At 51.8% G+C, this 27,881-nt stretch overlaps 2 protein-coding genes across 2 annotated transcripts; both read right to left on the reverse strand.

Annotated features, from left to right (window-relative positions):
- Positions 1–2,605: 2,605 nt before the first annotated feature.
- On the reverse strand, positions 2,606–10,765 carry ECM1 (extracellular matrix protein 1; the record flags this gene model as incomplete). Its single annotated transcript, XM_080691611.1, has 12 exons — positions 2,606–2,836; positions 3,197–3,284; positions 3,954–4,174; positions 4,648–5,025; positions 5,259–5,581; positions 5,691–5,705; positions 5,806–5,859; positions 8,488–8,568; positions 8,660–8,740; positions 9,260–9,361; positions 9,444–9,506; positions 10,696–10,765. 12 exons carry the CDS (start codon positions 10,763–10,765, stop codon positions 2,606–2,608), a joined length of 1,707 nt encoding a protein of 568 aa, XP_080547737.1.
- Positions 10,766–11,355: 590 nt separating this feature from the next.
- Positions 11,356–27,609, reverse strand: TARS2 (threonyl-tRNA synthetase 2, mitochondrial; the record flags this gene model as incomplete). Its single annotated transcript, XM_080691612.1, is given in 19 exon segments — positions 11,356–11,504; positions 12,227–12,341; positions 13,596–13,668; positions 13,759–13,860; positions 14,631–14,731; positions 19,668–19,745; positions 20,459–20,596; positions 20,823–20,985; positions 21,416–21,633; positions 21,769–21,867; positions 22,029–22,175; positions 23,573–23,651; positions 24,009–24,073; positions 24,196–24,405; positions 24,407–24,440; positions 25,286–25,407; positions 26,551–26,674; positions 27,044–27,240; positions 27,538–27,609. Coding segments are annotated over 19 exon segments (2,286 nt in total).
- Between the last annotated feature and the right edge of the window lie 272 nt (positions 27,610–27,881).

Here is a 27,881-nt window from a genome sequence, read left to right on the forward strand (position 1 = left end):
CTGGTCAGGGGATGGAACCCAGGGGCATTCAACCTCCGAGCTACACCCCCTGACCTTTTTTTTATTCTTTATTTTGAAACAAGGTCTCACTAAGTTGCGAGGGCCTAAGTAGCTGAGGCTGTCTGCGAACCACAACCCTCCAGTCTCAGTCTCCCAAATGCTGGGATTACAAGTGTGCACCACCAAGCCCAGCTGGATTATGCATTATCAAAAATAAATCTAGCCAAACGTGGTGGCACACACTTGTAATCCCAGGATTCGGGAGGCTGAGACTGAAGGGTCAGAGTTTGCAGACAGCCTCAGCTACTTAAGCCCTCCGCAACTTTGTGAGACCCTGTTTCAAAATAATGAATAAAAAATAGGACCGGGTGTGATCCGGACTGCGCTTGGGAGGTAGAGAATGGAGGATCGTGCAGGTTCGAAGCCAGTTTAAGAGACCCTGTTTCCAAATAAAAACATAAAAATAGGTCTGGGAGTGTAGCCTGGAGGGAGAAGGGTTTCCAGGAACCCCAGTACCACACACACACACACACAAAAAAAAAAAAAAAAAAAAAAGAAAGAAAGAAAAAAGAAAGAAAGAAAAAAATAGGGCACAGGCTATATGTAGTTTGGAGGTCGAATGCCCCTGGGTTCCATCACCAGACCTGGGGAAAAAAAATCTTGCTGGGCATGGTGGTGCACGCTTGTAATCCCAGCACCTGGGAGGCTGAGACAAGAGGGTCACACAGGTTTGAAGCCAGCCTTAGCTAACATAGTGAGGCTCTCAGCAACTTAGTGAGACCCTGTTTCCAAATAAATTATAAAATAGGGCTGGTGGTGTAGCCCGGAGGTAGAAAAGCCCCTGGGTTCCACCCTTCAGTACCACACACACACACACAAAAAATATCCCCGCCGGGCATGGTGGCACACGCTTGTAATCCCAGCATTCGGAAGGCTGAGACCTGGAGGATCGCCGTTCGCGGACAACCTGGCTACTTAGGCCTTCTGCAACTCAGTGAGACCCGGTTTCAAAATAAAGAATAAAAAATAGGGCAGGGGGTATAGCTTGGAGGTCAAATGCCCCTGGGTTTTATTCCCAGACCCGCAAAAAAATAAAAAAAAATCTAAACTGGGCATAATGGTGCACACTAGTAATCCCAGTACTTGGTGAGCCAATACTGGGAAACTGCTTTAATATTAATTTACAATTAAATTAATAGAAATTATAAGTGTAAAAAATTAATCAGCCGGGCGTGGTGGCGCACGCTTGTAATCCCCGCGCTTGGGAGGCGGAGACAGGAGGATTGCACAGGTTCGAAGCCAGCCGTGCTGGCGTAAGAGACCCTGTTTCAAAAATATAAAATAGGTCTGGGAGTGTAGCCCGGAGGAAGGAGGGCTTCCAGGAACCCCAGTACCACCAAAAAAAAAATAAATAAAATAAAACAAAAACAAAAAACAAAATGGCTGGGGATGCAGCTTGGAGGTAGAACACCCCTGAGTTAAATCCCAAGTAATATATATATATATATATATATATATATATATATATATATATATATATGCATAAGCACATCCTCATCTTAAAACCCCAGTATTGAGCTAGGCATGGTGACACTCACTTGTACTCCCAGCATATGGGAGGCTGAAACAGAAGGATTGTGGTTCTAGCCGGGCGTGGTGGCGCACGCTTGTAATTCCAGCATTCGAGAGGCTGAGACCAGAGGATCGCGGTTCGTGGACAGCCTCAGCTACTTAGTGAGGCCCTCTGCAACTCAGTGAGACCCTGTTTCAAAATAAAAAATAATAAATTGGGCAGGGGGTGTAGCTCGGAGGTCAAATGCCTCTGGGTTCCATCTCCAGACCCACAAAAATAATAATAATAGTAATAATAATAATAATAATAAGGTTGGGCATGGTGGCGCAGGCTTGTATTCCCCGCACTTGGGAGGTGGAGACAGGAGGATCGCACAGGTTCAAAGCCAGCCATGCTGGCTTAAGAGACCCTGTTTCCAAATAAAAATATTTAAAAAATGGGTCGGGAGTGTAGCCCGGAGGTAGAAGGGTTTCCAGGAACCCCAGTACCACCAAAAACACAAAACAAAACAAAATCATAAATAAAATCAGGGGCATAGCTCAAAAGTAGAATGTCCCTGGGTTTAATCTCCAGTACCATAAAAATTTTAAAAAGCCAGCCTCAGCCACTTAGCAAGACCTGTTTCCCAATACAAAATAAAATACATCTGGGTGTGTAGCCTGGAGGTAGACCGAACCTGGGTTAGATCCCTAGTACCACAATAAATAGGTAAATAAAAAGGGCTGGGAGTGTGGGTCAGAAGAAGAACGCCCCGGGTTCAATCCCCAGTGCCAAATAAGTAAATTCAAGATGCCAAGTTAGGAAGCCAAGCTATTTAGTGCCGGCCCCAGCAGTCTGCAGAGCACCCTCTCTGCGGGCTGGGCTGTGGGCCTCAGGGGGCCAATCATTGAAGGAAACCCAAGCAGGCCCAGGAGGGTGTGTCCATGTGTTACAGACACTGAGGATGCCAAATCCCAGAGCTGTTTACTGTAAGGAGTGTTGGAGGAGGGTGGGGTGGGGTGGGGCTCCCCATCTCCAAGGCTCTGGGGTGACTCATTCTTCCTTGGATCCAGGGGCAGGGCTGATATTCAGTACCCCAGCCGGGCCCTGCTCCCCCTGGCCCTGCGCCTCCACAGTGTCTCCAGCCACCAGAGCCATATTCCTCAGATAATTGATGTTGAAGCAGTTGGTTTGTTCATCCCCGGGACTCAGGTTACAGCAAAAGGCAGGATCTTTCCAGACGTTCCGCCGGGCTCCACACAGATCTTCGATGAAGGCTAATTTCTGATGAAGGAGAAGAGAAGGGATGATGGGGGGTCAGAGATCAGGCAGGACTGGGGTGCCCACAGGTCTCCCATCGGCTCCACTGCTCTCCCTGGGCACCCGTTCACGAGGCCCAGAGATGGTGCCAGGCTGCCTCACACCGCTGATTCCTTACGACTGACAAGTGTGCACGCCTGGAAATGCCAGAAGCCTGACGCCCAGAGAAGGCATAATGGGAGCCCGGGACTGGGGAGCCGGCCAGGTCTAGAGTGGAGACTTCTGGAGCCAAGCCAAGGGTCCCTCCTGCCAGCTTGTTACTGCTGCAGTCAGGCCCTCCCACTCTCCGGCCTTCCCCTGGAGACCCCGTCCCCATACGCTCACCTCCTCCTCAGCGCAGCAGGCCTGCTGTGGAAACGGCAGGTTGCAGCAATGGGCCGTCATGTTCCGGATCAGCCCAGGAATCTGTTTACTGTGCCGGTGTGAAAGAGACGGGGGTCAGGGTCCGCGGACATCCCATGGCCTCAGGGTGGCACAGGGACACCATGACTCATTCTCAGAGGGACCCCTCTAGGTGGTCTTTTGCTTGTGTGTTTTATGATACTAGGTGTGGAATCAGAAGCATCCTACCTCGAAGCTATACCAGCCCTATTTCATATTTAATTTTATTTATTTTGGGGTGGTACTGGGGATTAAACCCAGGGCTGTTCTATCTCCTAAATTGCTGAGGGCCCCACTAAGCTCCTGAGGCTGTTTTTTTTTTTTTTTTTTTTTTTTTTGTGTGTGTGTGTGTGTGTGTGTGGTACTAGGGATGGAACCCACGGACATTCTACCTCTGAGCTATACCCCAGCCCTATTTTCTATTTTTTTTTATTTTGAAACAGGGTCTCACTGAGTTTCAGAGGGCCTCACTAAGTAGCTGAGGCTATTCTCGAATCGCGATCCTCCAGTCTCAGCCTCCTGAATGCTGGAATTACAAGCCTGTGTCGCCACGACCTGCTGGCTGAGGCTGGTTTTGAACCTGTGATCCTCCTGTCTCAGACTCCCAAGTACTGGGATTCCAGGTGCCCGCCACCAGGCTGGGCCAGAAGGGAGGTTCTGGGGGTGGAAGGGTGCTGGGGGAGATCCAAGCCAGACTCACTGCTTGGTGAGAATTCTCTGGTTTCCACAGAGGAGGTCCATGAGGTTGGGGGTGACTCGGCTGAGGTCCACGGTCAAGATGTCCCGGTCGTAGTTGGGATAAGGCGCCTGGCGGGCAAAGCACTCATCGCGAGCGGGGCTGGGAGGGTAGTGGCAACAGGAGTGGCGGTGAGTCTTTGTAGCCTGCTCTTGGTCACAGTACCCGTCCATGGCGTCCTCCCACTGTGGGCGGGACAGAGAGAGGAAAGTCAGAAGCCGGACACTCTGGTCTCTCCTCACACCTACTTCCCTTTATCACCCCAGCTAGGAGATGAGGGGCTCCAGCCCCAGAGGCCAAGCAGGGCGGCGAGGGACCGGAGGGAGCTGAGCAGGTGTGGGCACGGGAGGACGAGGGAGGAGCACACAGGAGGTTCCGCGTGGCCAGGAGAGATGAGCTGGAGCAGCAGGTGGAGAGGGTCAGTGAGGCCAAGCTGGACGACGCGTGGCAGACAGGCGCATGCCTGGGGTCACGGGCGGATGAGGCCAGGACTGCGGTACGGAGGCTCAGGAGGCACAGACTCAGGTGACGGACACACTGGCTGGACGGACAGTCACAAGCAGACGAACGTGGACTGCTTGCGGCAGGGAGGCACATGGGCGGACGGACCGGTGGACTCAGGTCAGGCAGGCGGGTCTCGGGCCGGGCGCCCACTTACGGCCTTCCACGCGCAGGTGTGGTTGTCCCCCTGGCGGCAGCAGCGCTGGAGCTCCGTCTCCAGCCGAGTGAGTGTGTGCAGCTGCCCCCGCAGGGGCTCAGTGGCCGGGAGGTGGCGCGGCACAGAGCGGAAGCGTCTCACGCGGCAGATGTTCTGGACATTTTCCAGCGTGGGCGCCCCCGGGGGGAAGGGCAGCTCGGGGCTCATGGAAATGCTGGGCTGGTGGCTGGGGCAGGCCCTGAGCTGGTAGTGAGGCCGAGGTGCTTCCTCCTGGAAGCAGGAGAAGCGAGCCTCCCCGCGCCGCCGTAGGCAGCACAAGTGGGGTCGGGTCTTGACCGAGAACTCGGCTTCACAGAACTCGGTCATGGCGCTCTCCCACTAGAGCAAGAGGGGTGGGTCAGCCCGGCCGGCCCACACTCCCGCCTTCCTCCCAGGCGCCAGGACAGACGCAGACGCAGAGTGGCTGTCCTCTAGGCTCCTGGAGGCCAAGGCAGGGCCAAGGAAAGTACCCGCGGGTCCTCCACGCCCAGCCTAGAGGTCTAACCCCTAAAACACACACATGCCGTCTGGGGGCTAGAGGACACCCCCTGCACCAAGAGCCCGGCCCTTACCACGAGCTTTGCACAGTCTAGGCGGTTTGTGGGGCTGCGGCAGGAGCAGCAGCGGGAATATCCAGTCTCCAGCAAATTGAGGGCCTCACCCTGGCGAGTCAGATGGGAGAAGCCAGACTGCGGCAGGTTCCAGGGCCCGTAGACCACGTGTTGCCGGTTAGGAAGGCAGATCTGGTTCAGATTGTCCGGGGAAGGCCGCCCAGGCGGGAAGCCGTCCAGCTGGTGGGCCCAGCCGCCTCGGAATCGGCGCTGGGGGCAGTTCTGGCTGGGATCCCAGGAGTGCGGCTCTGGCGGGCCCTGGCTCCCAAAGGCAGCCGGCCTCTCTAGAAGGGAAGACAGAGATGTGGGGGCTCCAGCAGAGGGGCTGGGAGGACTGGAAGAACTTGGGGTTGAGGAGCAAGGGTTGGGAGGGCAGAGGGCAGAGGTTCTTACCTGTGGAAGGTCGGGCTGGAAGGAAAAGGGGGAAAGTTTGAATGGTGCCACGCTCAGAGCCCCGCTTCCCCGCCCTGCTCCTCCCAGGCGGGGCGGCCGCCATGCTGTCCCTTACCCTCATTCTGCTGGGACTGCATGATCTCCTGTTGGAGTGGCAGAGGTATGTCCACTGGGGAAGAAGGTGCAGAGGAAATGGTGTTGGGACGGGCCTCTCTAGAACAGGCACCTGGTTGTCCCCATTCATAAAGAGCAACTCAGTGGAGACACAGGTGAAAAGAAGTACTGGTTTTGCCATCTAACCATATAAATGTTGGGTAGTTATTATTTCCTTAATTTCACAGATGAAGAAACTAAGAAGCCAGGTGTAATCCCAGCATTCGGGAGGCTGAGACCAGAGGATCACAGTTAGCGGACAGCCTCAGTTACTTAGTGAGGCCCTCCCCTCCGCAACTCAGTGAGACCGGTTTCAAAATAAAGAATAAAAAATAGGGCAGGAGGTATAGCTCGGAGTTCAATCCCCAGTCCAAAAAAAAAAAAAAGCTGGGTGTGGTGGCACATTGCTTGTAATTCCATTATTTGGGAGGCTGAGAGAGGAAATTGCAGGTTCACGGCTAGCCTCAACTACTTATTGAGGTCCTCTGTAACTTAGTAAAAGCCAGGCATGGGGGCGCACTCTGGTAATCCCAGCATTTGGGAGGCTGAGACAAGAGGTTCGCTGACAGCCACAGCTACTTAGTGAGGCCCCTTGAAACTCAGAGAGACCCTGTTTAAAAAAAAAAGAATAGCTGGGCGTGGTGGCGCACACTTGTAATCCCAGCATTTGGGAGGCTGAGACCGGAGGATCATGGTTTGTGGACAGCCTCAGCTACTTAGTGAGGCCTTCCGCAACTTAATGAGACACTGTTTCAAAATAAAGAATAAAAAATAGGGCAGAGGGTGTAGCTCGGAGGTCGAATGCCCCTGGGTTCCATCGCCAGACCCTCAAAAAAAAAAAAAAAAAAAAAGAAAAGAAAATATAGGGCTGGGGGTATAACTCAGAGGTAGAATGCCTCTGGGTTCAATCCCCAGTACGAAAAAAAAAATTAACATTTGGAGAGGTAAAAGTCTCACCCGAGATTATACTAATAAATGGCAGAGCTCATAAAGGGGCATTCTACCTTCATGCTATACCTCTAGCCGTATTTTTTTTTTTTTAACTGGGGTTCCTGGAAGCCCTTCTAACTCCAGGCTACACTCCCAGACCTATTTTTATATTTTTTTATTTGGAAACAGGGTCTCTTAAGCCAGCGAGGCTGGCTCCGAACCAGTGCGATCCTCCTGTCTCCGCCTCCCAAGCGCGGGGATTACAAGTGTGACCCACCACGCCCGGCACCTCTAGCCCTATTTTTAATTTAATTATTTATGAACTTAGTACTGGGGATTGAACCTGAGAGCCTTCTACCTGTGAGCTACACCCCCCAGCCATATATATCTCTCTCTATTTTTTTTCTTGGAGTACTGGGGATTGAACCCCGGGACATTCTACCTCTAAGCTATACCCCCAGCCCTATATTTTATTCTGTATTTTGAAACAGGGCCTCACTAAGTTGCAGAGGGCCTCACTAAATAGCGGAGGCTGGCTGTGAACCTGCAAATCTTCCTGTCTCCGCCTCCCAAATACTAGAATTACAAGCATGCATCACCATGCCTGGCACCCCCAGCACCTTTTATTTATTTAGCGGGTCTGGGGATGGAACCCAGGGGCACCCCCTGCCCCATTTTTTATTTTGAAACAGGGTCTCACTAGGTTGTAGAGGGCCTCACTAAGTAGCTGAGGCTGTCTGCGAACTGTGATTCTCTGGTCTCAGCCTCCCGAATGCTGGGATTACAAGTGTGCACCACCACTCCCAGCTTGCTTGCTTGCTTGCTTGATTTATTATTTATTTATTTATTTATTTATTTATTTATTTATTTATTTATCTGGTGGTACTGGGGATGGAACGCAAGGGCTTTCTAATTCAGGGCTATACTCCCAGACCTATTTTATATTTTATTTGGAAACAGGGTCTCACTAAGTTGCTGAGAGCCTCACTAAGTAGCTGAGGCTGGCTTCGAATCTGTGCAATCCTCCTGTCTCAGCCTCCCAAGCATGGGGATTACAAGTGTGTGCCACCACGCCCGGCTCCCGGTTTTATTTTTTATTTTATTTTATTTTATTTTTTAATTATTTTTTTGGTGGTACTGGGAGTGGAACCCAGGAACTTTCTACCTCCGGGCTACACTCCCAGGCCTATTTTATACTTTATTTGGAAACAGGGTCTCACTAAGTTGCTGAGAGCCTCACTCAGTAGCTGAGGCTGGCTTTGAACCTGTGCGATCCTCCTGTCTCAGCCTCCCAAGCGCAGGGATTATAAGCGTGCACCACCATGCCCGGCTTTATTTTTTATTTTGAAACAGGATCTTACTCAATGAGACCTTGTTTCAAAATAAATAATAAAAAAATAGGGCTGGGTGTGTAGCTCAGAGGTAGAATAACCCAGGTTCCAACCCCATTACCTCCAAATAGAAAGAAAGAAAAGAAAAGAAAAAAAAGAAAGGAAGGAAGGAAGGATGGGTCTTGCTAAGTTACTGAGGGCCTCACTCAGCTGCTGAAGTTGTCCTGGAACCTACAGTCCTGTCTCAGCCTCCCAAGTGCTGGGACTCCAGGCATGCATCCCTGTATCTAGCCAAAGCCCACCATCCTGTCTGCCTCTCAAGCCCATGCTCCAAGGTAAGGCTAAGTATGAAGGAGGTAGGTAGAGGCTGGGGAGTTGCTTACTTTCTTTCTGTTCAGTAGGGCGCTGGGCAGCGGGCAGCTCTTCTTGACAGGGGGAGGCTTCCTGCTGGCAAGGGGGAGCCACTGCAAGACAGGGATGAGGGTAGAGTGGCGTGGACCAGGTCCATGTCAGCAGGGCCCAGTGGGGTGGGGGCAGGCAGAGAGAGGCACTCACCTTGCCTTCCAGCGGGGAGGCGGTCAAGGCGCAGCTCCTCCTTTTGGAGAGGGATGGCCCCTGGAGCACGAGCGGGCCGCACTACAGGAGGGGAGCGTGTGAGCCACCCACTCCTAGCCAGGCGTTACGGGCTGGATATAGAATGTCCCCTAAACAGCTTGTGTATTGGTGTTCAGAGGTGACGGAATTGAATTCTGAGGGTTCTACTCTCATCAGTGGATGAATCCATAGTAATGGACTGACTGGGTGGTAGGCCAGGAGATGGGGTGTGGCCAGAGGAGTGGGTTCCTGGCTGTGTGGCCTTGGGGACTACAGAAATGCCCAGGAACCCCTTCGTGGATGTCCATTTCGGGCCTCTGCGATGCGGGAGCAGAGCCCTTGCACTCTCCTCTCTGCGATCTGCACCATGCCCTGAGCTCCACAGACATCCCCCGGCCTAACATGGACTGAAGCCCTGAAATCTCCAGAACTGTGAGCAAATGAATCTGAGAATGCTGAGTGAAGCACCAGGAGGGGGCGTCTTCCCTCCTCCCCATCTGAGGAGCAGGGAGAAAGTCAGATGGACACCTGGGGCCTCAGCAGGGCTGGCAGCGGACTCACCTTCACTCTGTTCCTCAAAGGGGAAGTCGTACTGAGAAGGGTCCAGGTGCTCCATGGAGAAGCTTCGGGTCCGGGCTGGGGAGGGGAGCGCTGCATAGCCGACTGGAGGCAAGAGGGGAGACTGTCAGAGCCTACGGCTTCTTTCAGATCCCGCGCCCCATGGCGGCCCCCGCCAAACTCTTGCCTTCGTGAAGGTGCTGGGTGTGGCGCTTTGGCCTCGGCTCCTTCTGCTCTGAAGCCTTGTGGCCTGGAGGGAGGAAATCAGCAGTGGTTTGGGGTGCGTGTGTGCTATTAGAAATTGAATGCAGGGCATTCCATCTCTGCGCTTACACCCCCCAGCCCTTTGTGTTTGGAAACAGGGTCTCACTAGGTTGCTGAGAATCTTGCTATGTTGCTGCAGCTGTCCTTGAACCTGAGGACCTGAGGTCCTTCTGTCTCAGTCTCCCACATACTGGGATTATAGGTGTGTGCAGCCATGATGGGATTATAGGTGTGTGCTGCCATGATGGGTCAGGGTGGCTTCTGGGGGGCTCTGAGCAAAGGATGGGGAAGCTGTGGACAGGAGAGTCGACCAAGACATAGGAACCAGCAGTTTACTATACAGATCCAACGTCTCCCTGACAGACACCCCAGACGTGACTGACTGGGTCCCAGGAGTCCCGTGAGGTTCTGACGCCCCCACTCCACCTGGCTCAGAGACTGGGCCTAAAGGAAAGATGGCCTCTGGATTGGGGAGCAGGGCACAATTTCTTCTGTCGTGTCTACTTCAGGGCTCTGTCTCCCACAGCCACTCTGCTGTGGTGTTTCTGTTTTCGAGGAGAAGTCTGTTGGCTGGGGCCCCACCTGCCCACCTCCTCCAGCCCCTGTAAACATCTTTAGGCCTTCTGACGAGGAACCCAGCCAGGAGCTGAAGCACTTCCCTTTGGTTAGTATCAGTTCTTCCTTTGTTTGAGCCTCAGTTGAGGAGTGAGATGGACACAGAGAAAGGAGCCACTTGGAGCTGACTAGCCAGCCAGAGGCTAAGGAGGGAGGGAGGACAAGCAGGGCTTATGGAGGTAGAGATGCAGATTAGATCTCCTGACGTCTCTCAGCAGTCTGGGCACCAAAGCGGTGTGTGCTCAGCAGAGGGCGAGCCTGGTGAGATGCCCTCCCTCTCTCCCTCTGGCCAGACTGTCAAAGCTGGCAGCAGCCCAGCGCAGTAGGCCCGTTCCCTCCTCCCGTCCCAGCCCATCTCCCTCAGGTGATCCCTGCCCTCCTCAGCCGTCCACCTGATTCCCAGTGCTCTCTCAGCAGCAACTTTTGGGAACCCTTCTCCCCGGCTGGAGGCCCCGGTGTCCCAGGCCCACCTTGGGCTTGCTCAGGGAAGGGAGGCCAAGCCACCCTGCTGGGCGGAGCTGCGGGGCCCCTTCCCCAGTGCCCGGTCCACCCCTACTCACATCCCTCAGAGGCGGCAGAAGCGACAGCCAAACAGGCCAAGACCCAGGCTGCTCTGGACATGGTCCCCATCCTGGGGAAGACTGGTCACCGGCCACCCAAATGCTGGGTCGTGCTGGCAGATGTGCGCCTTTGGAGCCTGCGCCCGTAGCTGTCCTGGCTGCTGTGGAGCCAGGGCAGCTCCGGCTTCCCTATATACGCCCGGCCGCCTGGCCCCGCCCTGCTCAGCTTCCTGCGTGACTCAGGGCAGCTGCTCCTCCTCCAGCAGCCACTCCTCCCAGTCATCCGGAGGCCTTCCTCCGCAGAGGACAGACTGATGCAGGGCGTTCGGAGGACCCCAGGGGAAACTGATTCTGAGGGTCCGGGAACAAGGCTCCGCGCGCCCCAGCGCCTCGCCTCTCTGTCCACGCTGCCCTCGGGACCCGGGCTCCGGTCCCTGCTGGACCTGCAGGGCAGCAGGACGAAGACTCCTGAGGCAGTGGCTCCTGCCCGGGAGCGGCCTGGCCAGCCCTCTACCCCGCTCGGAGCCAGAGATGCGCATGCACCCAGCAGCTTCAAGTTTATTTTTTTCCACACCCCACACATCCCCGGCCCCAGAACAAGTCTCTTCAGAGGTCAGCAGGTGGTGGAGGAGCCATAGGCGTTCAGGGAGGTAGTGGCGCTCAGAACACTTCCTCCGCGTTGGGGACCCTGGTGCTCTGCAGCTCCAGCAGCCGCTGCACGGCCTCGGCCAGGCCGCGCTCCCCGAGGCGCCGGTTGTCCCGCGTCCGCACGTTCACCGTCCTCCCGCTCTGCTCTTTCGGGCCAACCACTGTGGGAAGAAGGGAAGCTGAGGTCTCGGGCAGATCCTCCCTCACTCAATTGAACCTTCAGGAAGGGTGGGAGCAGAACCCAGGATATATTTAGTGCTGGAGGCCTGCTCTCAGTTCAAGGCCCATCCCCAGGAGATAAGGAAATGCCCTGGGCTCTACCCTGCTTATCACTTCTGGTCAGGAGCCCACAGGTCAGAGTGGACCAGAGAAAGGCAGATGGGTGACCAGACACGAAGGAAACTGTGACTGGTGTGTGTGGGTGGGGGCGAGAGAGGACACAGGTGGGACACAATGCAAGCCCACACACCGTGGGTGGGGTGGTTGGGGAGAACAGGGGAGCAGCAGAGAGGGCTTCTTTAGGGCCTTCTCCTCACGCCTCAGGCCGCTCCCTCTGATGGACAATAAACAAGGATAATTAATTACTGCCTTGTTAACTCTCCCCGCCCTCTCTCTGATGTTCCCTTTGCTAATTAACCTAACAGAAACCCCCTAGGGTGAGGTTAATAAGAGAAAAACTGTTCTGGGGACAGAAGGAGCTGCTGGCAGGAGCAGCATGGAGTGGCTTACAGGGTGAACGAGTCAGGCTCCTCCCCGCTCAGGTAATAAGCCCCAATTAGCCCTAATATGTACATAACCAAACGTAATAGACTTAATGGGCAGAAGAGCGCAGAGGCAGGCGCAGGGACACAGGGTCCCCGAGACCTGGCTGACCTGCTCTTACCAAACTGGAAGTTGTAGTGGGCCAGCTGGGCCCGGCGGACTCTCCGGCTGAGGGTCATTCCAGGGTCAGCATCCAGGTCGCTGGCCAGGCCTGCTGCCTGCAGGTTCTGCTGTACCTGGGTCACAGGTTGGTGACAAGAAGTGAGTTGGCTGGAAGGCGGAGGAGCGAGGGCAGCAGGTGCCCCCTGGTCCTGGGCTGCAGGGTCCCCAGACCACTCCCAGCCTCTCGTCCAGTCCACCATCCACACTCTCCACTCTCGGAAAGGAAGCTCTCCGGAAGCACCTATCACAGTTCCCCAATACTGAGGACCGAGCACCAGGCTCCGTCACTGAGCAGCATCCCCACTGCTTGCTATTTATTTATTTTTGGTACTGGGGATAGAACCCAGGGGCATTCTACCTCTGAGCTACACTCCAGACCTATATTTTATTCTTTATTTTGAAACGGTCTCACCGAGTTGCAAAGGGCTTCACTGAGTAGCTGAGGCTGTCCATGAACCAGGATCCTCCTGCCTCAGCCTCCCAGATGCTGGGATTACAAGTGTGTACCACCATGCCCGGCTAGTCTTTTTTATTTTTGAAACAGGGTCTCACTGAGTTTCAAAGGGCCTCACTAAAGAGCTGAGGCTGTCCACAAACTGCGATCCTCAGGTCTCAGCCTCCTGAACACTGGGATTACAAGCGTGCACCACGACGCCTGGCTTCCAGCTACTTTTTTTTTTTTTTTTTTTTTGCAGTACTGGAGATGGAACCCAGGGGCATTCTACCTCCAAGCTAAACCCCCAGCCCTATTTTTTATTCTTTATCCCTTAGCTCTATTTTTTATTCTTTATATGGAAACAGGGTCTCACTGGGTTGCAAAGAGCCTCACTAAGTAGCTGAGGTTGGCTTCGAACCTGCGCAATCCTCCTGTCTCAGCTCCCAAATGCTGGGATTACAAGCATGCACCACCATGCCTGGCTCCAGCTGCTTTTTATTTTTTATTTTGAGGCAGGGTCTTGCTAGGTTGTGTAGGCTGGCCTCCAACCTCCTGCCTCAGCCTGCCGAGTTGCTGGGGATACAGGCATGTGCCACCAGGCCCAGCAGTGTTTAATGTTGATTAATTTCTTTCTTCAGTGCTGGGGATGGAACCTAAGGCCTTTTATGTTAGGCAAGTGCTCTGCCACAGGGCTAGACCCCAGCCCTGGTCATTTAACTTTCACCCCCCCACAAGGCAGGGACGGGACTCATTCTCTAGACACAGGGTTTGCAGCATACAGGACTGCTACCGCTATAGATCCGTCCCGGGCTCCCCCTCGGCCTCGCCTACCCAGGGCCAGCCTCAAGCTCCCTGCCGTCCCTGCCTCTGCCCTCCCCTGCCCGCTCCTCACCTCTCTGGCATATTCTTCTTGCTCCGTCCCCACAGGGAGGACGGCCACCTGGAGCGGGGACAGCCACAGCGGCCTGATTGGGAGGGAACGGGAGCAGGTCACTCATCTGGCAAGGAAGGATCGAGCGGGGCGCTGAAGGAGCTGCCTGACCTCAGGGCCTCACCATCTCCCCCCACAGTGCTCCGCCAGCACGCCCAGCAGCCTCTCCACAGAACCCAGCACTGCTCGGTGGATGAGCACCGGGCGCTCCGGGGCCCCCGCCTGCCTAGGAAGAAAAACAGCGTGTCACAAAGTGTGCCCCCAAGATCACTTCCTGTTGTTGGTGTTTTGTTTGTTTTAGTACTGGGATTCAACCCAGGGGCTTGCTAACTCTGTGCTAAACCCCAGTCCTTTTATTTTTTTATTTTGAAACAGTTCTTGCTAAATTGCTGAGGCTGGCCACAAATCTGAGATCCTCACGTCTCAAACTCCCAAGTACTGGGATTACAGGTGTGTACCACCACACCTGGCTACCTTACAGTTTTTTGGGTTTTTATTTTTTTTGCGGTACTGGAGATTGAACCCAGAGGCATTCTACCTCTGAGCTATATCTCCAGCCCTACTTTTTATTTTTTACTTTTTGCGGGTCTGGGGATTGAACCCAGGGCATTCTACCTCTGAACTATACCCCCACCCCCTTTTTTATCCTTTATTTTGAAACAAGCTTTCACTGAGTTAGTGAGGCAGAGGGCCTCACTAAGCTGAGGCTGACTGCGAACCTGCAATCCTCCTGTCTCAGCCTCCCAGATGCAGCTCACTAAGCAGCTGAGGCTGTCCACAAACCCAGATCCTCCTGTCTTAGTCTCCCAAGTACTGGGATTACAAGCCTGCGCCACTAGCGCCTGGCTCCAATACCTTCCAGTTTTAAAGAACTCTTCTGCCCTAGCAGAGAGGGTGTAAAGGATTTGGTTTAAGTTTTAGGCCATACAGAGAGGGGAAGTTGTTCACCTATCCCACGGCTAACACGAGAAGAGGGGATGTAGTAAGCTTCCGTACCCCTTGTACTGCAGGTCGAATCTCAGGGGCAGCTGGAAGTCAAGCTGGATCGTCCCACACTGATGGGGCCGACCCAGGGCATCCTGGAGGTGCACATCAATCTGCAGGAGACAGGCGGGAGGCATGACTGGAGGCAGAACTGCTGTCGTCCATTATGTGCCCCGCTCTTCCACCTGCCCGCCCGGAGGCTCTGCGATCAGACCTCTCTATTCTACCTACCTCATGCACTCTGACAGTGGCTCTCAGCTCTCTCCTCTCAGTAAAAGTGAAGTAACATGGGGGGTACCCACACCCTAGCACCTCAGTTTCCACTTTTTTCACCCAGAGACCTTGGCCCCACCCACACTATGGCCATGCCCTTTGTCCATCAGTTCCAGGCTCCATTCTCAAAGAGCCCATCACACACCTGGTCTGTATTTCTGTTTTGTTTTGTGGTGCTAGGGACTGAATCCAGGTTCCCCCCCCTCCCCGAGCTTGTTAAGCAAGGGCTCTACCACGAAGTTATATCCCCAGCCCTTCCTAAAGGTTTTGTTTTGAGATACAGTCTTGCTAAATTGCCAAGGCTGGCCTCCAACTTGTGTCCCCTTGCTTCAGGATTCTCAGTAGCTGGGATTACAGCCACACACCATAACATGTGGGACGTAAAAGTGGGCAGTATGAGCTCGGCATGAGGGCCGTGGACATCCCAGCTATGTGGGAGCCTGAGGCTGGGGGATTGCAACTTTTTTTTCTTTTGTGGAAATGGGGATTGAAGCCAGGGTCATTCTACCTCCAAACCACATCCCCAGCTCTATTTTCTTCCTTCTTTTCTTCTCTCTCTCTCTCTGTCTCTCTTTCTTTCATTCATTTTTGGTGCTGGGGATTGAACTTAAGAGACATTTTACCTTCCAGGTACTCTGCCAGCCTGATTGTAGGTTGATAAGAATCTTACTACTTTCGAAGGCTGTCCTTGAACCTTAGATCCTCCGGTCTCAGCCTCCCAAGTACTGGGATTACAGGTATGTGCCACCACATGTAGCTGGGAGACTGCAATGCTGAGGTCAGCCTCAGAAATTTAGTAAGACTTTTTTTTTTTTTTTTTTTGCAATTTTGGGGATGGAACTCAGGGGCATTTGACTTCTGAGCTACACCCCCTGCCATATCACCCCTGGCTTCTGTTTTTTAATCTTTATTTTGAAACAGGGTCTCAGTGAGTTGCAAAGGGCCTCACTAAGTAGCTGAGGCTGTCCGCGAACCAAGATCCTCCTGTCCCAGCCTCCCAAATGCTGGGATTACAGGCATGCGCCACCACGCCCGGCTTAGTAAAACAACTTAAAAAAAAAGAAAAGAAAAGAAAAAAAGCTGGGCATGGTGGTGCACACCTATAAGTCCTGTACTGGGAGGATGAGACAGGAGAATCAAAGGTTCGAGAAGCTACAAGTAGTAAGACTCTCAGCAACTTAGTGAGACCCTGTTTCCAAATAAGAAATACAATCAGGCTGGAGGTATAGCTCGAAGGTAGAATGCCTCTGGGTTCAATTCCCAGTACCACACACACACACACACACAAAAGGTGGGTGTGTGTCTGGCAGGGCAGTATGTACCTGTAATCGTAGTACTTGGGAGGTAGAGTCAGTAGTTCCACAGGTTTGTGGCCAGCCTCAGCAATTAAGTGAGGCCCTTAGCAACTTAGTGAGGTTCTGTTTCAAACTAAAAAAGAAAATAGGGTTGGTGCTATAGTTCAGAGGTAGAATGCCCCTGGATTAGATCCTTTGTACCATGCAAAAAAAAAAAGAGAGAGAGAGAGAAAGAAAAAAGCACACCTGTAATCTAATCTCATCTCAGTATTGGGAGGCTGAGTTTGGAAGATCAAAGGTTTGAGGCCAGCCTCGACAACTTAGTGAGATTCCCCCTCCTTTTTTTGTGCGGTAGTAGGAGTGAAACCCAGGGGCATTCTACCTCTGAGCTATACCTCTACCCTTATTTCTTTATTTTGAAACAGGTTCTGAATTGTAAAGGGCCTCAATAAGTAGCCCAAACTGGCCACAAACCAGGATCCTCCTGTCTCAGCCTCCCAAATGCTGAGATTACAAGCATGAGACACCATGCTTGGCTCACCTCTATTTTATTTTAGTTTTTTTTCCAGTACTGGGGATGGAACCCAGACATTCTGCCTCCAAGCTACATCTTTTTTTTTTGCAGGTCTGGGGATGAAACCCAAGGGCATTTGACCTCTAAGATACACCCCAAGACCTATTTTTTTATTCTTTATGTTGAAACAGGGTCTCACTAAGTTGCAGAGGGCCTCACTAAGTAAGTAGATGAGGCTGTCCACGAACCGCGATCCTCCTGTCTAAGCCTCCCAAATGCTGGGATTAAAAAGGTGCGCCACCACGCCTGGTGGTCCCAAGCTACATCTTCAGCCCTATTTCTCTCTCCCTTTCTTTCTTTCTTTCTTTCTTTCTTTCTTTCTTTCTTTCTTTCTTTCTTTCTTTCTTTCTTTCTTTCTTTCTTATTTTTTTGGGGTCTGGGGATGGAACCCAGGGGCATTCGACCTCTGAGCTACATCCCCTGCCCTATTTTTTATTCTTTATTTTGAAACAAGGTCTCACTTAGTTGCAGAGGGCCTCACTAAGTAGCTGAGGCTGTCCTCAAACCGCGATCCTCCTGTCTCAGCCTCCCGAATGCTGGGATTACAGGCGTGCGCCACCACGCCCAGCTTATTCTTTATTTTGAAACAGGGTCTCACTAAGTTACAAGGCCTCAGTACTAGGATTACAAGTGTGTATCACCATGCCTGGCTCAAACCCTATTTTACTTTGTTGTGGCTCTGGGGATGGAACCCAGGGACATTCTACCTCTGAGCTACACCTCCAGTCCTAGTTTTTATTCTTCATTTTGAAACAGGGTCTTACTGAATTACAAAGGACCTTACGAAGTAGCTGACCCTGTCCATGAACTATGATTCTTAGGTCTCATCCTCCCAAATGCTGGCATTACAAGCCTGTGCCACCACGCCCAGCTCCTTTTTTATTTTTATTTAGAAACAGGGTCTCAAATTGGGAGCTACTTAGTGAAGCCCTCTGTAAGTCAGTGAGACCCTGTTTCAAAATAAAGAAAAAATAGGGCTGGGGGTGTAGCTAGGAGGTCGAACGCCCCTATGTTAAATACCCAATACCACACACACACACACACAAAAGGTTGAGGGTGTAGCTCAGAGGTAGAATGCCCCGAGTTCAATCCTTAGGACCATGAAAACAACAACAACAACAACAATAAATGAGCCGGGCGTGGTGCACACGCTTGTAATCCCAGCATTCCGGAGGCTGAGACCGGAGGATCGCAGTTCGCGGACAGCCTCAGCTACTTAGTGAGGCTCTCCGCAACTTAGTGAGACCCTGTTTCAAAATAAAGAATAAAAATAGGGCAGGGGGTGTCGCTTGGAAGTCGAATACCCCTGGGTTCCATCACCAGATCCACCAAAAAAAAAAAAAAAAAAAAAAAAACCCAGAAACAGGGTATTGATAGGTTGACGAGAATCTCACTACTTGCTGAGGCTGTCCTCAAACCTACAATCTTCTTGTCTCAGCCTCCCAAGTACTGGGATATGCATGTACCACCATACCTAGCTGTCTTTTTTTTTTTTTTCCTTTTGCAGATCTGGGGATGGAATCAGGGGCATTTGATCTCCGAGCTACACCCCCTGCCCTATTTTTTAAATCCTTTTATTTTGAAACCGGGTCTCACTGAGTTGCAGAGGGCCTCACTAAGTAGCTGAGGCTGTCCACAAACCGCGATCCTCCAGTCTCAGCCTCTGGAATGCTGGGATTACAAGCATGCACCACCATATCCGGCCTCCTAGCTGCTGTCTTTTATTTTTGTTTTATACTGGAGATTAAACCCTGGAGTAGTCTACCTCTAAGCTACACCTCCAGCTCTTTTTCTTCTTTAATTTTAAAACAGGCCAAGTTGCTGAGGGCCTTACTAAGTTGTGGAGGCTGACCTAGAACTTGCGATCCTTCTGTTTCAGCCTCCCAAGTACTGGGATGCTAGGTGTTTGCCATACCTGGCTTCTTTTTTATGCATTTTAAGACACAGTCTTGTTAAATTGCCCACGCTGGCCTGGAACCTTGTGATCTGCCTGCCTCAGTCTCCCAGGTAGCTGTGACTACAACGTGTGCCACTACACTGGCCTTCTAAGAGCCATTTTACTAACTCTATCAGACACTTATTGGTCCTGTTTTTCCCGACTTCTTCCGCTTCTTCTAGTTTGCATCAGAGCCATCAGCCGCTGCCAGCACTGCTCCTCCTGAAAGAGGCTTTGCTTGGCCAACAGTTACTTGGCTTTGTGCTGGAGAGTGACTCCTCGGGGAGCCTTTCCTGGTCCCTGAGCGATGCTAATCTCCGCGTGGATCCCTCAGGATCCACTAGTCCAGAATTAACTTCCACAGCCCTCACTAGACCCCAAGGTTCCATGTGAGCAGGAAATGTACTGCTCTTCTTCAAGTCTACTTAAGCTTAGCCGGGCGTGGTGGCACACGCTTGTCATCCCAGCATTTGGGAGGCAGAGACTGGAGGATGCGGTTCGCAGACAGCCTCAGCTACTTAGTGAGGCCCTTTGCAAATTAGTGATATCCTGTATCAAAATAAAGAATATAGCCGGGTGTGGTGGTGGTGCATGCTTGTAATCTCAGCACTTGGGAGGCTGAGACAGGAGGATCGCACAGGTTTGAAGCCAGCCTCCGCTACTGAGTGAGGCTCTCAGTAACTTAGTGAGACCCTGTTTCCAAATAAAGTATAAAAGAGGTCTGGGAGTAGAGCCCAGAGGTAGAAACGCCCCTGGGTTCCACCCCCAGTACCACACACACACACACACAAAATAGGGTGTGGGTATCGCTCAGAGGTAGAATGCCTCTGGGTTCCATTCTCAGTAATGGTAAATAAATAAATAAATAAAATCTATATAAGCTTAAAAATGTTTCTTTGTAGCTACTGAATATTTAATAAAAACAAAACAAAATATGAATAAGTAAAACTCTGAGCACACATGGAGCTTACCTTAGGTCCATAAAAGGCACCATCTCCAGGATTGAGGTCCCAGGGTTCTCCAAATTCCTCCAAGGCCCGCTGAAGGACCTGTAGAGGGGATGGAACAAAAGAAAACCTCATCTGACATCTGACACTTTAGGAGCCAAACAACTTTTTTTTCAGTACCAGGGATGGAACCCAGGGGCATTCTACCTCTGAGCAACACCTCCAGCCCTATTTTTTATTCTTTATTTTGAAACAGGGTCTCACTGAGTTGCAAAGAGCCTCACTAAGTAGCTGAGGCTGTCTGCGAACTGCGATCCTCCGGTCTCAGCCTCCCAAAGGCTGGGATTACAAGCGTGCGCCACCACGCCCGGCTCAAGCAGCATATTTTGACTCCCTCAGCATATTACTTAGAACCCAGGGGCTTTTCTACCTCTGGGCTACACTCCTAGACCTATTTTATATTTGTATTTGGAAACAGGGTCTAAGTTGCTGAGAGCCTAACTAAGTAACTGAGGCTGGCTTTGAACCCATGCGATCCTCCTATCTCAGCCTCCAAAGGGCTGGGATTACAAGCGTGTGCTACCACGCCCAATTTATTTTTTTTTATTTTGAAACAGGGCCTTGCTAAATTGCTGAGGCTGGTCTCAAAGCTGTAATCCTCCTGTCTCTGCCTCTGAAAACTGGGATTACAGGTGTGCACTGCCACGCCCAGCTCCCCTCAGCATATTCCTGCACCTGAGGACCCTGGCTGCTCTATCGTCCCCTTTGCACTTGTGAAGGGCTTCGGTGCCTCTGCTTCCCTAGCTCCCTCTCACCTGCTCAGCCTGGTCCCAAAGGCGAGGCTCCCCTAGGAATCCAGATGGCCGGGTGGACAGAGTCAGGCGGAAGGAGAAGCCAAGGACAGTGTAGACAGAGCGGAGGAAATCAAGACAGCCTCGGATCTCTGCTTCCAGCTGAGGGAGGGAAGAAAGAGGGTGAGCCATGTGCCAGCTGGAGACTGGGGTGGTGATAGTTTGGGGTAAACAGAGGGCAAAAACATGGAGAGGTAGCAGGAGCAAGTGGGGGCAGAAGGCCGCTGACTGTACTCTCTGTACAGGGCAATGGGAGAGCAGGGGTGTCGGGGGTTAATAGGAGAGGTGTGGTTTGAAAGATGCTTTAGCAAAGCTAGGGAAGGGACACCTGATCTGGTGCACAGAAGATGTGAGCGTCATCCTGCTGGAAGCGCCACAGCCGGGTCAGTCCCCCCAGGCCGCCAGAGGCCTCAGCTCGGTGCAGGGCTCCAAAGTCAGCCAGCCGCACAGGCAGCTCCCGCCAGGATCTGGGCCGGTGGGCGAACATCAGGCTGAGGTTGGGGCGCAGAGCGGTCAGGGCCAGAGACCTAACCCCCGAACCCCAGGCAGCTCGCCCATTTCCTCTGCCCCATCAGCCACACCCTCCCCACCCTGCTGCACCCTCCCAGAGTCTGGTCAATCCCGTCCATCCCAGTGCGAGGCCGCCTGGCTCCCAGGTGGATTCCTTAGCCACGCAGTAACAAGCACCATTTACTGTGCTCCTGACTGTGCTCCTGCTCTGTAGCGGGCACTGGACCTTGTAAAGAGGCTGCGACTCGGAGGCAGAATGCCTTTCCCAAATGTACACGTGTAGCTAGAGGGCAAACTCAAGACTCTCCTCGGGGGCCCCCATTCTTTCCGAGGGGCCACTGCTGCTTTGCATTTAGCAGCCTGATGGTCAGAGCCCTGGGAGGGAAGGCTGGGCCCCAGCGGCCAGCTCACCAGTGCGCAGGGCAGTTCATGGGCTTGAGGGCGAGCATGTCTGTGGGAGGCTCAGCAGGGTGGTCTCTCTGGGAGCTGGTGGGCCTGTCAGGGCCTGGGGGCCGCAGGGAAAACATGTCTTCCCTATAATGCTCCCAGTGCCCTGACTGTTCCCAGAGTTTCGTAGCAAACAGTGTGGGGGTTTTCACCTCTGAGAAACCACGGCGGGCGTACTCGGCCTGGAGAGGAGGGCGCAGACATGGAGTGTCAGTAACCGGCAGGAGAGCAGGGGTGCCCGGGTGCTTCTCTGCCACTGTCAGGTCAGGCTGGAGAAGCCCCGCTCACCCTCTTTCTCGGACTCGAGTGCTCCTTACCCTGATAAAAGCCATCAGAGCATTGTACACCCTTGTCCCTCGTGGCAGGAAGAAGCAGCTCCCAGGGCTCAGTTCATGGAAGAAGAAGAGCTCCTGTTCCTGGGGACAAAATGGCAGTTGTCACTTCAAGGGAGGAGGGCTTTGAAACCCGAAGAAACAGCTAATATGCTCAATCTGACTGAACCTGCTCCCGTCTCCATTACTAGGACCCACGCCTCCCTTCTGCCCCTCACTGCCAGGCCTCTTCCCCGGCCCTGCACCTTCCCGATGCGCCGGTGGTCCCGCAGCTCTGCTTCCTCCCTCTGTGCCTCCCAGGCCCGCAGCAACTCCGCCTTGGGGAAGGAAATCCCCGACACTCGCTGCAGTGTCTCTGCAGCCCCTGAAGACCTCCACAAGGACGATGAGTTCTGTGGGTAGACAGAGGGCATCAACAGAAGACAAGGCCAGGGGGGGTGGCGCGGGCCTGCATTCTACGTATCCAGCAGGCTAACACAAGAAGATCACAAGTTTGAGGCCAGCCTGGGCAACTGAGCAAAACTCTGTCTTAAAATAAAAAAAATTCAAAAAAGGACTGGGGAATCAGACATGGTGGCACATGCTTGTCATCCCAGTATTTGGGAGGCTGAGACAGGAGGATTGCAGGTTTGATGACAGCCTCAGCAAGTAGTGAGATTCATCAACCTGGTGAGACCCGGATTCAAATAAAAACAAAAGATAAGGCTTGGGGGGTAGCTCAGAGGTAGAACAACCCTAGATTCAACACCTAGTACTAACACACATAAAAAGAAAGCCCGAGCAGGGTGTGGTGGTGCATGCTTGTAATCCCAAGCATACTTAGGAGGCTGAGACAGGAGGATCAGGGCCAGCCTCAGCTACTTAGTGAGGCGCTCTGCAACTTAGTGAGACTTTGTTTCAAAAACATAATAAAAAACAGGGCCAAGGGTGCACCTCAGAGGTAGAATGTCCCTGGGTTCCATCTCCAGTACCAAAAAAAAAAAAGCCCCTGCAGCAGGGCGTGGTGGCACATGCTTATAATTCCAGTACTTGGGAGGCTGAGACAGGAAGACTGTGCAGGTTCGAAGCCAGCCTCAGCTACTTAGTGAGGCTCTTAGCAACTTAATGAGACCCTGTTTCCAAATAAAGTATAAAATATATCTGGGAGTATAGCCCGGAGGTAGAAAGCCCCTGGGTTCCATTCCCAGTACCATGCACACACAAAAAAAAGCCTTTGTACCATAAAAATAAATAAATAGTAGAACACTTGCCTAGCATGTACAAGACCCTGAGAATGATCTCAAGTACTACTAGAAAAGAAACAAAACAAAACAAAAAAACTGAATTGCCTAGCTGGGCGTGGTGGCGCACGCTTGTAATCCCCGCGCTTGGGAGGCTGAGACAGGAGGATCGCGCAGGTTCGAAACCAACCTCAGCTACTTAGTGAGGCTCTCAGCAACTTAGTGAGACCCTGTTTCCAAAAAATATATAAAATGGGTCTAGGAGTATAGCCCAGAGGTAGAAAGCCTCTAGGTTCCACCCCCAGTACCACCAAAAAAAAAAACCCAAAAAACTGAATTGGCTTCAGGGCCCTAGCAGGGTGTCTAGTGTGTATCCTGACGCGGGGAGACCACAGCCAGCCCTTTCCTTGCTGTCCTTCATCCTGACGGTGCTTGCCCATCTGCTACTGCTGCTGGGCCTGTCACTTTCTGAGGACAGAGGAGGGGCTGGGAGCAGGGATCAGCTCCCCATTTCCCTGCTCATTCTGTGAAAATAGGGGCCTCAACCTAATTTCACTCTCACAACTGACCGTCAGCAGCTTCAGCGCTCCGATCTGTCCAGTGTGCCGGAGATGGGGGCCCTGGCAGAGATCAACCAGCATGCCACACCTGGGAGAGAGAAGAGCCATCGGTGCCCCCACACTCCTGAGTGTCCCACTCGCTCCCTTCCCTGGCTTTAGCCACAGGAAGAGGAGGTGGAGGGGAAGGAACCGTTGGACAGACAGAGCAAGCAAAATGCAGATGAAAAATCAATCGCTCCCCCTACTTTCTTCTTCCCTGGAGCAACATAATTGTCTCCTATCTTCCTATTTCATTTCTGGCCTTCTTTCCTGCTTCCCCACCTCTTGTTCTTTTCTGTTTTTTTACAGCATTGTGGATGAATCAGGACCTTGCACGTGCCAGGCAAAGCTGTCCCACTGAGCCCCATCCCCGCCCTTTCCTTTCTTTCAACTCGATGGTGCTCACCCATATACTGTTGCCGTCGGGGCTGTCACCTTCTCCTCAATCAGACGAAGCTTGAAGGGGTTATCCTAGAGAAAGGCAATGGGAAGAGTGAAGCCAAGTCTTTCTTCCCGCAAAGATGTCCTGGGAGAGGGCTACTCCTTCCCTCGTGCCTTGACCTTCCACCTACAACTGCGCGTCACCGCTTCACCTTGAAGAGCTGGCGAAGCTGATCCTGGGAAGCCTCGAGCCTCCGGAACGGCTGAGCGGCAGCTGCAATCTCCTGGCAAATCCGCTCCAAAACAGGCAACTCCGAGCCCCGGACTGTCCTGGAAACAGGAGAGCTGGTTGGCTTGCTTCCTCCATGAAGCAGCACCTGGATACCACACCATTTTGCTACGGGGTGAGGTCCCGATATCCAAGAAGAGTCTAGAATTACTGGCAAAGACACACAAACTCAGAGAAAAAAAACGCATAGGAAATCAGGTACAGGTGGAGTTTTTTTTATTGTTTGTTTGTTTTTGTGTTGGGAATGAAACCCAGGGCCTTGTGCATGCTAAGCAAGCACTGTACCACTGAGCTCTATACCCACAGCCCAAGGTACAGATTTACAACTAGAGCAAAGTCATCTGCATAAATTTATTATTATTTTATTTTTTTTTTGTGATACTGGGGTTCCTGGGAACCCTTCTACCTCTGGGCTACACTTCCAGACCTATTTTATATTTTTTTATTTGGAAACAGGGTCTCCTAAGCCAGCGCGCCTGGCCTTGAACCAGTGCGATCCTCCTGTCTCTGCCTCTCAAGGGTGGGGATTACAAGCGTGCGCCACCATGCCCGGCCTCATCTGTATAAATTTAAAAGTTGAGCACAGGAAATCTGGATGGACAAAATTAGAATAGTAACAAAGGGATGAAATAAAATTTGAAGAATTCATGATGACTAGAGAAGGTAAGTATCAAACAGAGTTAGAAGAAGGACATAACCTTTTTTTTTTGTACTGGCCCACCTTTCTCCTCCAAATCAAACATGACTAACCACGCATAGAGGCACACGCCTGGCATCCCAGCTCTTGGGAGGCTGCAATAGAAGGATCGTAAGTTCAAAGCCACCCTGGGCAACTTACAGAGACCCTGTTGCAAAAAAAAAAAAAAAAAAAGAAAGAAAAAAAGAAAAAAGAAAAAAGAAAAAAAAAAGGCTGAGGGTGTAGCTCAGTGGTAGAGCACCTCTGGCACCTGAAGTGCAGAGAAGCTTCTTACAACCACCCCAAAGTAATTCTCCTTCTTCCTTGTACTACTCACCGCTTTCCCAGGAAAAAATCGTGGTAAAATCCACACTGCGTACTTGGACCTCGGCATAGAATAGCACCCAAGAACTGTTCAGCAGCCGCCCCCAGGACATGGGTGCTGGAGTGCCAGAATACCTAGGGACACGAGAACAGAGCTGGCAAACTTCTCCAACCCCTACATCTCGGAGAAGCTACTGGAAAATCAGTATGGTTCTTCTAAGAATAACTATCACAAAATGGAGTACCTAGACTTTATGCATGACCATTAAATAGTAAAAGTTAAAAAAAAAAAAAAAAAGCTGGGCCACTGGGTTTGTAATCCCAGTACTTGAGAGGCTGAGACAAGAGGAAGGTTCTCAGCCAGCCTCAACTACTTAGTGAGGCCTTCTGCAACTTAGTGAGACCCTGTTTCAAAATAAAGAATAAAAAAATAGGGCAGGGGGTGTAGCTCGGAGGTCGAATGCCCCAGGGTTTCATCCCCAGACCCGCAATAAATAAATAAATAATAAAAATAAAGAACAAGCTGGGATAGCCCAGTGTGGTGTCACACGTTTGTAATCCCAGCATTTGGGAGGCTTAGACAGAAGAATTCTGGTTCTTTTTTTTTTTTTTTTTTTTTGGTGGCACTAGGGTTCCTGGAAGCCCTTCTATCTCTGGGCTACACTCCTAGATCTATTTTATATTTTTTATTTGGAAACAAGGTCTCTTAAGCCAGCAAGGCTGGCTTCAAACCAGCGCGATCCTCCTGTCTCCGCCTCCCAAGTGCGGGGATTACAAGCGTGCGCCACCACGCCCGGCTATTCTTAATTTTTGAAACGGGCTCATTGAGCTGCAAAAGGCCTCACTAAAATTTTCATCCTAAGTTTTTAGCTTAGCCAGGAATAGTCAGATATTCAATACAGTCTTGTGGCAGGTTTCTCTCTCTCTCTCAACTGCAAATGGGAAACTGAGGCAAAAGAAATAAATGTTAAAATTTCCTGCACAACTGTCTCTTATTTAACTAGCACTGTACTCAGCCGGGCATGGTGGCGCATGCTTGTAATCCCCACGCTTGGGAGGCCAAGACAGGAAGATTGCACAGGTTCAAAGCCAGCCTCAGCTACTTAGTGAGGCTCTCAGCAACTTAGTGAGACCCTGTTTCCAAATAAAATATAAAATAGGTCTGGGAGTAGAGCCCGGAGGTAGAAATGCCCCTGGGTTCCACCTCCAGTGCCACCAAAAATAATAATTAAATAAACAAATAACTAGCACTGTACTCTCCATGTGGAAGAAACTTACCGCTTTCCCCTCTGGAGAATCAAACGTCAGAAATCTGAGGTCAGAATCTGTCTCCAAGGGCCGATCCAGATCATAAGGTTCTCCGTTCACTTGAGCGGCCACAGCAGAATCCGCTAGCGTTGAACTTCAGCAGTGGGAAAGAAAGAGTCAGGGTTACAATCCCTAGGCAAAGAGGAGGCTAATCTTTCGGCAGATCTTAATTTGCAAAAGGAAAATGAGTACTTATTTTCCCAATGGGTAATAGAGGAAGGAAAGAGACTCTGAAATTAAGGCTTTTTTTTTTTTTGGTAATGGGTCTCACAAGTAGCTGAGGCTAGCCTCCAACCTGTGTTCCTCCTGTCTCGGCCTCCCAAGCGCCACCATTCCTGGCTAGGAAAGACTATCTTGATGGGAATGAAACAGAACAGAAACAAGTAGACCAAGTTTTCTTTTCCTGACCAGATGCTGAGGAAGGAAATGGACAATACTGGTAGGGACAGGAAGCGCCTGCTACCTGATCTGTCGAGCCAGCTGGTAAGGGGTTGTGTTCCACGCCACAGCATCCACTTTCTGGCCTCCGGGAAGTGAGATTTTAATAGTGCGGGGTTCCTTCTGTGCCATAGCTGCTAACCGCTTTACCTGAGCAGTCCATAGCTCTTCAAAAAGCCCACGCCGTTCTACCAACCAGTGTGGAGGGGTCTGCGCGGATGCCTGAAGGGAAAGACGTCAGGGATAGGATAACACGAGTCCTGCCATTCCTTCCCGAATTGGCGCAGGTGGGATTTGTGGATATTTAAGTAACCTTGGAGGGGGGCTAGGTAATAGAGGGTCTTGGGCTGGGGGTCCTCTGGGATTCTACGTCCCCATGACCGCTGGCTCGAGAAATAGACGGAGAGTTTAGGGCTAGAGTGACCTTATCCAGGAACTTCGGGGCGCATGGGCGGGGAAGAGTGGGGTGAGGCTGGGTTTGGACGGGGTCTGGTTGGAAATTGTGGGTTCTTCACGCACCGTGTGTTGCTCGCAGACTTGTAACCCTGGTAGCCGAAGCGGGAGCAGCCTCCACCTCGAATATAACCCCATTTTCCTTCAAACCGGTGCCTGCACGCTCACATTATCGCCTCTTTTCCTGCAACAGATTCCTTATTGGTTCGACCCCCAAGATACCCTTGTCTATTGGTTACCAGAGCTGCCACTCTGTTCTGGCCCCGCCTCCGGGGTCTGCACAGAGGCACACCCTACACAGCAAAAGCTGCCGCGTGAGTGGTTCCGGCTGACCGGAAGACGAAACTGTTACACACACCCGCCATCTCCAAACCCGGCGTTTCAGCTGCAAGTCCAAGGGAGAAAAAAGG

The sequence above is a fragment of the Muscardinus avellanarius genome (genome assembly GCF_963383645.1).
Source record: "Muscardinus avellanarius genome assembly, chromosome: 3".
Taxonomy (NCBI): domain Eukaryota; kingdom Metazoa; phylum Chordata; class Mammalia; order Rodentia; family Gliridae; genus Muscardinus; species Muscardinus avellanarius.